General features: G+C 37.5%; 2 protein-coding genes across 2 annotated transcripts; both read right to left on the reverse strand.

The window, feature by feature from the left end:
- Nucleotides 1–1,433: 1,433 nt before the first annotated feature.
- LOC148115224 (olfactory receptor 2A5-like) lies at nucleotides 1,434–4,074 on the reverse strand. The gene has a single exon (XM_087886469.1). It carries the CDS (start codon nucleotides 2,444–2,446, stop codon nucleotides 1,529–1,531), a length of 918 nt encoding a protein of 305 aa, XP_087742595.1. The 5' UTR covers nucleotides 2,447–4,074; the 3' UTR covers nucleotides 1,434–1,528.
- Nucleotides 4,075–9,404: 5,330 nt separating this feature from the next.
- LOC148115225 (olfactory receptor 2A12-like) lies at nucleotides 9,405–10,526 on the reverse strand. The gene has a single exon (XM_087885033.1). It carries the CDS (start codon nucleotides 10,514–10,516, stop codon nucleotides 9,572–9,574), a length of 945 nt encoding a protein of 314 aa, XP_087741159.1. The 5' UTR covers nucleotides 10,517–10,526; the 3' UTR covers nucleotides 9,405–9,571.
- Nucleotides 10,527–11,919: the final 1,393 nt, after the last annotated feature.

The raw sequence follows: 11,919 nt of genomic DNA on the forward strand, positions 1-11,919 counted from the left end.
CTTGCCACCATTTTCTCAAATGAAAAAAAAAAAAACCCAATCACTTCTTCATCCTATATCTCAAACACACTTTCCACAATCAAATCTTTAAGGCTTTACCACTCCATCTTAAATCAACAAAAGTGCATTAAGGGCTATCAGAAATAATAACATAACATACAAATTACATTAATAAACATTTTTGCATCTCTCCTTTTCCATTTATCCTTTTCATTTTCTATTTAAACAAATCTCCCTAGCCCATTTTCAAATAAAATTTTTTAAACATCACATAATAGTCCTAATAAAAAGTCCATTAAACATTATCAACAATAGTGCAGCCCGTTTATATTAACCTTTATTTTTTCCTCACACTTTTTAGTTCCCTCCAGCGAAGTCTAAACTACTGCTTTCTCGTACTCTCTTTACCTCTTCTCTCGTTATTGGCATCTTTATCAAGTCTCTTTTGTAATTCCAGCACTGAAAAATTATCCATGTCACTGTTCATATTCTCACTGTCACTTCTTATGAAATCTTTGACAATTTCAACAAATCCTTTTTTAAAATCCACTGAGGAGAAATTATCCACACTCTTCTGGTTTAATATTTGTAATTATTAAAGCATCTTCCAGTTTCATTTGTAAATCTATTTCTCATAGGCTATTATTTTTAAATTCATATTCCAATTAATTTCAGTTTTATTCAGTGGAACTTGGATCATTTTCCAAGTTTTATAGTAGCGGACACCTTTAGCCTATTCCCCACCCCCACCCCCCAAATTCCCCACCCCCCACCCCCCAAATTTCCTTTAATGCAGCCATCATTTATTTCCTTCTACTGCCCTCTGGTGTCCAACCTTTAAGTCATTTTATTAATTGTTTAGATATAAACATACAGACATTTCCCATGAAAAAAGGATTATTTTTCAAAATCCGGTAGTAAAAAAAATTGAATTCCACCACTGCACAGACTCCCATCAAGGCACAACATTTCAAGCAAAAGATTGTACTTCTTCTTTCAAACATACTGTGTCTGAGGTAGAAATAAATCAGCTCAGTAGCTGAACCCAGATTACAATGATAAAGATCAAACAGATGCAAAAGTGATCTTGGAGTGGTGCAAAGATCCTGTGAGGGCATGCCCTGAGAAACCAGAACAAAGTAGTACCATTATATAGTTATCTGAGAAAATATCCAATTTGTTTAAGTAACATCTGTACATGTCAACTCCTGTTGCTACTGCACTACAATATTTTTCTACAACAATCTTTGATTTAATGAAAGTAATAACTAAAATGTTAATTTCAAAATTTTCAAATACATTCTCATTTAATCCTAGAAAGAAAAATCTGAATAGGATATTTCCTAGAAGATTCCAGATCACATCTTTATCATCAGTAATATAAATAAATAAAAACAGGAACAATCAAAGATAGCAGAAAGATCCTGCCTGAAACCATAAACTGTTGTTGGCCTAAAGAAGAAACAGCCCAGAGTTTATAAACCACTACAAGACATCTTATTTGTTTGCTTGGCACTCCACAAAGCCTTCAGAACTGCAGGATTTTAGCCAAGGCTGTTTTCATATCCGTATTCTTCAAACTGTAAATAATGGGATTGCATAAGGGAATGACAATACTGTAAAACAGGGAAATCATTTTATCCTGGTCTGAAGAATGACTGGATTCAGGTCTCATGTAGATAAATATGGCGCTGCCATAGAAAAGTACCACAACTGCCATGTGGGAACCACATGTGGAGAAAGCTTTGTGCTGCCCTTTTGAAGATTGAATTTTCAAGATGGCTGCTAGAATGCGGATATAAGTCATTGTGATAAAAGTGATAGGAATAAGCAAGGTGAAAATGCACCCTGCCGAAGTAATCTTTTCAATAACTCTGGTATCAGCACATGCCAGCTTCAGCAAAGCTGGCATTTCACAAAAGTAGTGATCTATCAAGTTAGGGCCACAGAATGGCAATTGCCAAGTGAGAACGGTATGGACCACTGGGAGGACGAGGCCACTAGTCCAGCATGTCATGGCCATAAAGATGCATATTTTTTTGTTCATGAGGACTGTGTAGTGCAGTGGATGGCATATTGCCACATATCTGTCATAGGCCATCACTGCCAGGAGAAAACACTCTGCTGTGGCCAAGGCCAGAAAGATATACATCTGCATGGCACACCCAACCACTGAGATGGTTTGTCCTGGGCTTTGAAGGTTGATCAGCATCTGGGGGACGGTGCTGGAAGTATAGCAGATGTCCACACAAGCCAGATGGCTCAGGAAGAAATACATTGGGGTATGGAGCCGGGCATCTAACCATATGAGCATTAAGATGATTGTGTTGCCCATCAGAGTGAGAGCATAGACAATTGAAAAAAGTCCAAGCAATAAAAGACGGATCTTCAGGCTTCTGGAAAGGCCAAGGAAATGGAATTCAACCACATAGGTTTCATTTGCCATTTTAGCTTCCCAGTCTCATTTTACATGCACAAGAGGGAAATTCTGTCAACTACAGTATGTCTGGAGCAATGACTATCAGTCACTTCCACTTCTGTAAAAAAAGAAATTGACTTAATATCTGAAATAGCAATAGCACTTAGACTTACAGTATATACCGCTTCATAGTGCTTTACAGCCCTTTCTAAGCAGTTTACAGAGTCAGCATATTGCCCCCAACAATCTGGGTCCTCATTTTACTGACCTCCGAAGGATGGAAGGCTGAGTCAATCTTGAGCTGATGAGAATTGAATTGCCAAACTGCAGGTAGCCAGCAGTCAACAGAAGAAGCCTGCAGTACTGTGTTCTAACCACTGCGCCACCACGGCTCAAATGCCATGAGCCCTATAAAAGTAGGATTAAATACATGTATCAAATATTCTTGATCTACATACATTTCTTTTTTTCTTTATTTATCACTATGTAACACCATTTTTTTCCTGCAGTGTTGTTTGTCCATTTTATATGAATAAATTATGTAGTTATTTATGTATTTGTCATATTGATATGGCTGCCCTTCTTACAATAGAGTGACTCTGGGTGGCATAAACTAATAAGCAAGTAGAAAATCAAATGTTTCTTCATAATCGGCAGAAATGTTAGTCATCCAAAGCAAAGTCAAGTGAAAGAATTAGAAACAAATTGTTACAATGAAACAAAATAAAGATAATAAAATGTGGGAGGAGCATATTCAATGCAAACATAACGTAGCCTCATTTATTTCATCAAAACTTTAAGTCTGCTAATAAAATAAAGCAATGCATCAAGGGACCATGAAAAATAGTGTACATGAGAGGTTTGCTGTTCTTTAGGAATCATGGGAATTTACTAAAATACATACGTACATATATTTGGTTATTGCTTAAATCTGAAACAAATTGTAACGGCTTAAACATTTTCTGAGCATTTTAGTACAAAAAAGCAATTTTTCTGGACCAGTTTACTTTCATTACTGACTTTTTTTGTTCTGTAAATTCCTCTCCTTTTGCTTTTTCTACTGTCAAGAAAAGGCTTTGCAAAAAAATAATAATTGCAGAATAAATCAACTGTAATTCTGTAAGAATTGTAAGATTTTGCCTATATTGATATTTTATGTTGACTCATTGAGAGAATAGAAACCCAATTACTATTTTTTGCAGAAGAAATGAAAATGATGGCTTTATTATATAGTAATCTGTCTCTTCTTTTTCTTTAATTTCTTTTGCTTCCCATGATCCAGACCCGTCTAATCTCCATGGTGGTCTTTTTAGATTACCCAAAGCTGCACAAGACTTTATACCTTGTCCACCTTTATTTTCTGACGTAATTCAGAAACCGTGGAATCAGCCTGATTCCCTTGCACATTCTCAGCACATTCGAAAACCTTTTCTATCACTTCTTCACTCATTCATGGTATGAATGGCTTGAGTCCAGAAATAAAGAACAATAACTACAGGGAAGAAGTTAAAAATATAAAATGTGTATATAACAATTACATAGAAATGTATAAAATTAAGCCTATAAATAAAAAGTACAAAATTTGTATTTAACAAGTGTATAGAAATGTATAAAATTATGATTATCTGAGTTGGAAAATACAATGTAACCAAAGGAAAAAAGACAATGGGGGTGGGGGAATGAAACAGTAAGAGAGAGATGGAAAGAATATAAAATGGAAAGAAGACCACGAAGAAACACTGTTTAAAAAAGAGGAGATATCTATATGTTGTATGTTATGTGATTCTCATATTGTGTAATAATAAAACATTATTTTTTTAAAAAAGGAAAATGATGGCTTTAAACATTCTTTTAGGTTGCCTGCTTGCTATGCAGTTTTTCATAGATGTTCCCTCCTGTCTGCATACTAAATTTTCTAGCTGCCTAAATTCAGTTAGAATATTTGACATTCATGTACAAAATGGGGAAGACAAGAAGCATGTAAGTATTTTTACTCTGTATTCTTAAATCATTCTTCTTCACTATGGAATAAAATGTTAGGCTTTTATGTCAGTACATAATATATAAATATAAATAAATAGTATGTATATATTCCCAATTTAAATTCATGACACATAAATTTTGACTATTTGCTAAAATTATTTTTAAGAAAAGACACAGGTTTCTAAAATCTCTTTCATTAGAGGATAATTAAAAACTTTTTGTGATCAGTAAATTTTGCATGCAAAGTTTTGTTCAAATATTGTTTGATCATTTTCCAGTTCAGATGTCTGTTTATTTTATAAAGGAAAATAATATTTAACAAACTGCTTTCTCATTTTCTTTGTTGTAAAAACTTTTCTAATAACCATCCCAAATAGAGGTAACAATTCTTTTACTGTATCTTATTTCTTATGCAGTTGATAAGCCTGGATTTATCTGCTTGTTTGAAAAGGATCACACATAAGATTTTTTCCTGTTGGCATACCAAGAAATTTAAGAATTGATCCTGTCCAACTAGAATCAGTTTGGTTTCAGATTATTATACACATTAGAATAATTTTGAGGTGAAATAAAGTGAAGGATCCTAATATAATCTCAAACTGAATTGCTAAAGCATGGAATCTCTCATCTTATGAAGAGTTTTGACTCTATTGAAATTACAGCTTGGCAAAGAAGATATTTTTACCTTCATGTAAAGAAATTTGCCTTTGTAATTTTAAAGAATGGATCCAGGATTGAGTCTGTTGTCTATTTTTGAAAAGTCTCAGTGCTCCAGAGATGAGACGTGAAGCAATAACTTTCTCTATAGCATAGGTTTAATTATAAACATAAAGACTGTATTAATTTTATATTTTTATTAATTGCTATAATAATATGGATCTTAAAAATCTTTTTTTTCTTAATTTTTTTTCTCTTTTTTGGTATGTTTATTTTATTTTAATCACCATGTGATATATCTACCGTAGGTATATGTTTTTTCCTGTATATTCACTATTTATCTTTTTTTCTGTTGGTACTGTATTCTATTTCATACTTAAAATATATACTGTATATCTGTTAAAACTTTTGCCAAACCATTGTATGGATTTTCAGTTAAAAAATACAAAGGCTGTAGTGAAATGCACCCACCTGTTAGTTGTAATGTTGTGGAAAGGTTTATTCTGTTTTTTGCCTGTATTGCATGCAGTATTTCTTCCCGCTTTTATTTATGGGCAGAGAGATTTCTTCAGTTCAGTTTTAAATGTCTGTTGCTCTGGGAGGAACTAGCACTCCAGTGTCAAAACACACGCTTCTTCTGAAGGAGACCTCAAGTTCAGTGCAGCTTTCATAACAAAAATTGCTGTGTGGTGCCCTGGAGAATTCCACTTGGATCTAGACCAGTGTTTCTCAGTTTTAGCAACTTTGAGTGTACTTCAACTCCCAGAATTCCTCAACCAGCCATGCTGGCTAGGAAATTCTGGAAACTGAAATCCACTCATCTTAAAGTTGCTAAAGCTGAGAAACACTAGTGTGGACCATCATATATACAGAAGAGAACTACTGAAGTCAAAGGATCCTCTCAAAATATGACTACTGTGAGTGCTCTTCATATAATCAACCTTTCCATCTGCCAAACCATTGAATCCAGTTTAAACACACCTACAATTTGTTGGCTGTTTTTAAATCTACTGGGAGCCAAAGATACTAATGTTCCCTAACATATTTCCAATATTTCTGTCTAGAATTTAAAGAAATACTGGCTAATCAGTACCTGTCCTTTAGGAGGAAAAACTGTAGTTGAACACAAAAAACTTAAACCAGATTGGTTGCTCTTGTGGATGACCTGTAGCAAAACTTTCAGGGGTACAGCACACCTTTTCTTTTTATTTGAGATTTTTCTGTAGTATTTAATACAATTAATCATGGTATTCATTTGGGCCACCTGTGAGGGTTGCAGATTGGAGAAACTGTTCTGCAGGAGTTCTGATCCTTCCTCTGCATAACAACGGCAGCTACTGACTGGATCTCCAAACTCGACATTAAACTTTGAAATGTTATTTCTGTTTTCCTTTTAGGTTTTCTTACTGCTTTTTTATTGTTTTAATTGTTTTTAACCTGTAAAAATGAAGTGTTTTAATACTGTGTGTGACCAACCATACGCTAAATAAATTAATCTGATCCTTCCTGGTAGATCTATATGATTTAGTTGCAGGAGGAGCAGTTGAGCCCTTGGGTTTCCAGAAATTGACCCTCTCACATTTAGCATCTGCACAAAGACTTTGGAATAATGACCTGTCAGGGATTTGGTATCAACATGTTGATGATATTTAGTTTAACATTTCTATCCCAGGCTGAGTAGACACTACAGCAGAGAATTGCTAGAGTCTATGTGGTACTGGATGGGGTGAAACTAGCTGAGACTGAATCGTAGCAAGACAAAGTTACTGTCAGTACAGAAGACATGGATATTCCAGCTATGGCTCTAGATGGGCTTACACTTTCCCTGAAATCTACTCTGAAGGTTTATGGCTTCTGCTGGAAGAGTAGGTGGAAGCTGAACCTAAAAGAGTTTTTGACCATTTTAATGGATATGCTGTTCCTGGACAAAGGAGTGATCCATGCTTTGGCATCATTCAGTTGAACTACTGCATGTGGCTTCACTTGGGGCAGCTCTTTGCAATGGCAGCTCTTTGCATGGGCAGTTTCTTGATTGGAGTAATATTTACTTGATTGTTGATCTGATGTTAACTTTGGAGTTAGTATATGCTGATTGTTGATGGAGAGGTGCTTGGGTCTTTTTGTTCCCTTTTGGGCTGGGTGGTAGTCTCATTTGCATAGTCTATAGATGTTGTTAATGTCTATATGGATGGCTGATTTGTCATAGTGCCAGGCTTCTAGACATTCCCTGGTGTTTTTGGACTTCAACCTTGAGCTACAAATATTGTCCTTTATTGATTTATTGATTTATTTATTATTGAATTTCTATACCGCCCTTCTCCCTGAGGACTCAGGGCGGTGTACAGCCAGAATTAAAAAACATGCAGGACAAATATTAAAAAACAATTAAAAGATATATAAATTTGGCCCAATTAAAACGCACTACCAATTAAAACAATTTAAAACATTTAAAAACATTTAAAAATTTCTTCTTAAGCCAGCCCGGCTTGCTTGAAAAAATAGGTTTTAAGGGCACGACGGAAGGCACTGAGGTCCTGGATTCTCCTTATCTCTGGGGGGAGCTGATTCCAGAGGGTAGGTGCCCCCACAGAGAAGGCCCTCCCCCTGGGGGTCACCAGCCTACACTGTTTGGCTGATGACACCCTGAGGAGGCCCTCTCTGTGGGAGCGCACGGGTCGATGGGAGGTCGTCGGTAGCAGCAGGCGGTCTCGAAGATAGCTAGGCCCTATGCCATGGAGCGCTTTGAAGGTGATAACCAGCACCTTGAAGCGCACCCGGAAGACCACTGGGAGCCAGTGCAGCTCACACAGGAGCGGTGTTACATGGGAGCGCCATGCTGCTCCCGTCACTACCCGCGCTGCTGCGTTCTGGACCAGATGGAGCCTCCAGGTGCTCCTCAAGGGGAGCCCCATGTAGAGAGAGTTGCAGTAGTCAAGGCGAGAGGTGACGAGGGCGTGAGTGACTGTGCACAGGGAATCCCGATCAAGAAAGGGCCGCAACTGGCGAATCAGGCGAACCTGACAAAAGGTCCCCCTGGTTACAGCCATCAGATGTTCCTCCAAGGACAGCTGCATATCCAGGAGGACTCCCAGATTGCGAGCCCTCTCTGTGGGGGCCAACGACTCGCCCCCAATAGTCAGTGATGGAGTCAACTGACTATATCGGGATGCCGGGAGCCACAGCCACTCAGTCTTGGAAGGGTTGAGCTTGAGCCTGTTCCTCCCCATCCAGACCCTCACAGCCTCCAGGCACTGGGACATCACTTCAAGGGCATCATTGGGGTGGCCTGGGGTGGAGATGTACAGCTGGGTGTCATCAGCGTACTGGTGGTATCTCACCCCAAAGCCACGGATGATCTCACCCAGCGGCTTCACATAAATGTTGAACAGAAGGGGTGAGAGGACCGATCCCTGCGGCACTCCACAAATGAGAGGCCTCGAGGTCGACCTCTGCCCCCCTGCCAACACAAACTGAGACCGGTCGGAGAGAAAGGAGGAGAACCACCGTAACACGGTGCCTCCCACCCCCAACTCTTCCAGCCGGTGCAGCATGATACCATGGTCGATGGTATCAAAAGCTGCTGAGAGGTCTAACAGGACCAGAACAGAGGAGCAACCCCTGTCCCAAGCCCTCCAGAGATCATCAACCAATGTGACCAATGCCGTTTCCGTGCTGTGCCCAGACCTGAAACCTGACTGGAACGGATCTAGATAAGATGTTTCCTCCAGGAATTGTGGAAACTGTTGCGCGACCATACTCTCAACAACTCAAAATTGATTTGTCTGGAATCCAAACCAGGGAGAACACATAAATTGTACTTTGTGGAAATATTACTGATTACTCAGTTAATTAAAAGTTTTCTTCTTGATCAGAAAACAGATTTTCTATTTTCAAAAAAAAAACTGTTGCGTCAATTAAAAATGTACAACAGGGAGCATTTTTGCATAAACGCTTCCTGCTTTAGTGCATTTAAAGAAACACTTCCTCTAAGAAGTTACCTAATGTAACATCTATATTTATCACTTAAAAACAAAGGAATTGTTTTTGCAATAGTGTCTCATTGTGAGCAGGCTGTTACTTGCACAGTGGACTTAACCTGACTTGGTCGCTCTCCTCCACCTGGTACAGAGGCATCCTGTGCGTTTCCAAAATGTTTTTCAGAAGACATCCCAATGCTTTAAAACTAGTGAGGATAGTCACGTTGGTCTGCAGGGAAAGGGAAATTTTGCTCCATATGCAGATGCTATTCAAGGGAGAAATGGGCTCAATCAAAAATCACCCATAATTTCTCTAATGTGGGCATTTATGAAGAATTACTTAATCAATCGATCTGTAAAAACTCATATAGATTATTTTTAATCAGTTCTGATCAATAGTAATAATAATGCGGACCATTGTTTATTATAACTTATATTTGTTCCACTGCTATTAGAGTAATGGTATTAAAGCTCAAAAAGTATCTAATCATTTTTATCTAATCACTTTTTATCTAATCATCATTCAAAAGTTACATCATTGCAGCATTTTTAGAAACACATCTTTCATTGTCTTGCTGTTTAGACAGTATATCATGGGATTGAATATGGGTGTGACAATGCTATAGAAAAGAGAGACTATTTTGTCCTGGCCTGGGGAATGGCTGGACTCTGGTCTCATGTACATAAATATAGCACTGCCATAGAAAAGCACTACAACTGTCATATGGGAACCACATGTAGAGAAAGCTTTGCGCTGTCCTTGTTCAGTTTGGATTTTCAAGATGGCTGCTAAAATGCGGATATAAGTCATCAAGATAAAGGAGATGGGAATAAGTAAGGTGAAAATGCACCCCACTGAAGTAACCATTTGAACCATTTGGGTATCGGCACATGCTAGCTTCAGCAAAGCCGGCATTTCACAAAAGAAATGATCAATCAAATTAGAACCACAGAATGGCAATTGCCAGGTAAGAACAGTATGGACCACTGGCAATAAAAAACCAGTAGTCCAGCAGATCAAGGCTAATTTCATACACACTGTCTTGTTCATGAGTATGACATAATGCAGTGGATGGCATATTGCTACATACCTATCATATGCCATTACTGCAAGTAAAATGCACTCAGTAATAGCCAATGCCAGGAAAATATGCATCTGTATGGCACAGGCAGCCAATGAGATGGTTTGTCTTGGGTTTTGAAGGTTAGCCAACATCTGGGGGACTGTGCTGGAAGTATAGCAGATGTCCACACAGGCAAGTTGGCCCAGGAAGAAATACATGGGGGTATGGAGTCGCACATCCAGCCAAATGAGCATCAGGATGATTGTGTTGCACACTAGAGTCAGAACATAGACAATTGAAAAAAGACCAAGCAAAAAAAGACGGATCTTCAAGCCTTTGGAAAGACCAAGCAGAAGGAATTCAGTCACAGATGTTTGGTTCATCATGATGCTTTTTTGTTTGTCTGTTTGTTTCATCGGATATATTCATTGGACAAGGACCTGTATATATATACATGAGGAACAAAAAAAAAATTATTGTGCTTATAAATCTTACACAAACATCTTGAGACAATTTCGCCAATGCATCCCATTATGTGGGGAAAAAAACTCTCGCTTTCTTATATTCTCAGCATTCATTTCAATATTTGAAAAGGGAAAGAAGCCTACAATATATGACACCTGCATGATAGAGATTATGGGAGAATATGCACGCCTGCAAAGTTTTCCCTTTGCAAAAACTGCAGTGATCACAGAGTATTGGGCAGTACCATACTTCTTCCACCCAAAGATACATATGGGGGTGACCTTTAGAAAAAGCAACCGTGTCTGTGAGATACAGTATGTGATGCTGGTCACAATTTTTTAAATTTTCACAGGTATATGATACTCTAAAAGTTATAATATTCAGGTAGATAATTGTTTAATACAACTATAAATGCTTGGGAAATGGTGATAAATCTGGTTAATTAAAATCCCTTGCAGTGAAATAGATTCAGTAATCATGAATTATCACCAGTTCATATAAAAATTAAGACCATTTATCAGTATATGTAATTTTAATGCATACAGTAACCGCATTTTTTCCTCCAGCAGACAACAATATTGGCTTTAAATACTGTACCCCAATTTCACGTATATATGAATGGAATGAGTGTACAGTTATTGTAAAAAAATATTTAATAAGAACAGATCTAAAAGGCAAACTGTCAATATAATAATGCCCTTTCGTAAATCTATGTTAAGACCATGCTTGATATGCTATAAACACATCTGGTCTCTACCAGCAAAAAAAATATGGTAGAACTAGAAAAGATATCTGCCCCCAAACCCCAAATGTTAGGGGACAGAACAGTGATTGGGTCTCTTAATCTCAGACTAAAGTTGAGGAAGGACAAACATGACCAAACATGACCATATCCTGTTATAGAAATGGGATAATGAAATTTCTACGCTTCTTCTACAATGTTAAAACTCTGTGAAACCAAATGTGAGGGGATTGTATGCACACCCAGACTTAAAGTATAGATTTTGGTGCCATGAGAGATAGACAATTATTATGAACAAGTGCTCTTTCTCTGCTTAATAATTCCAACATAACAGCCAATCCTTTTGTCTAAAGATATATCAGCGCAGCATCATTGTTTAAACATGAAACAAAAACTTGAATTAGTCTCCTCTAAATATTATAGGTAACATTTTGATAGTCTATAAGGGTTCAGGCACTGATTTATTGCTATGGAATGTTCCAACTCTTTATTCTAGAATTCTTGCAAATAACTAATACCTACCTTAGCAGAACTTTTTGATAATTTATGCCCATCTTCCCTTTGTGGTTCTTCTCCTCTCAATTTAGTCTTCCACCCTTACCTGTCCATTCT

Source organism: Pantherophis guttatus, chromosome 2 (assembly GCF_059756535.1).
Source record: "Pantherophis guttatus breed Tessera chromosome 2, ASM5975653v1, whole genome shotgun sequence".
NCBI classification, from domain to species: Eukaryota; Metazoa; Chordata; class Lepidosauria; order Squamata; family Colubridae; genus Pantherophis; species Pantherophis guttatus.

What these genes read in the sequence shown, in the direction of transcription:
- LOC148115224 (XM_087886469.1), bottom strand. Translation starts at nt 2,446, where the DNA reads ATGGCAAATGAAACCTATGTGGTTGAATTCCATTTCCTTGGCCTTTCC.
- LOC148115225 (XM_087885033.1), bottom strand. Translation starts at nt 10,516, where the DNA reads ATGAAACAAACAGACAAACAAAAAAGCATCATGATGAACCAAACATCT.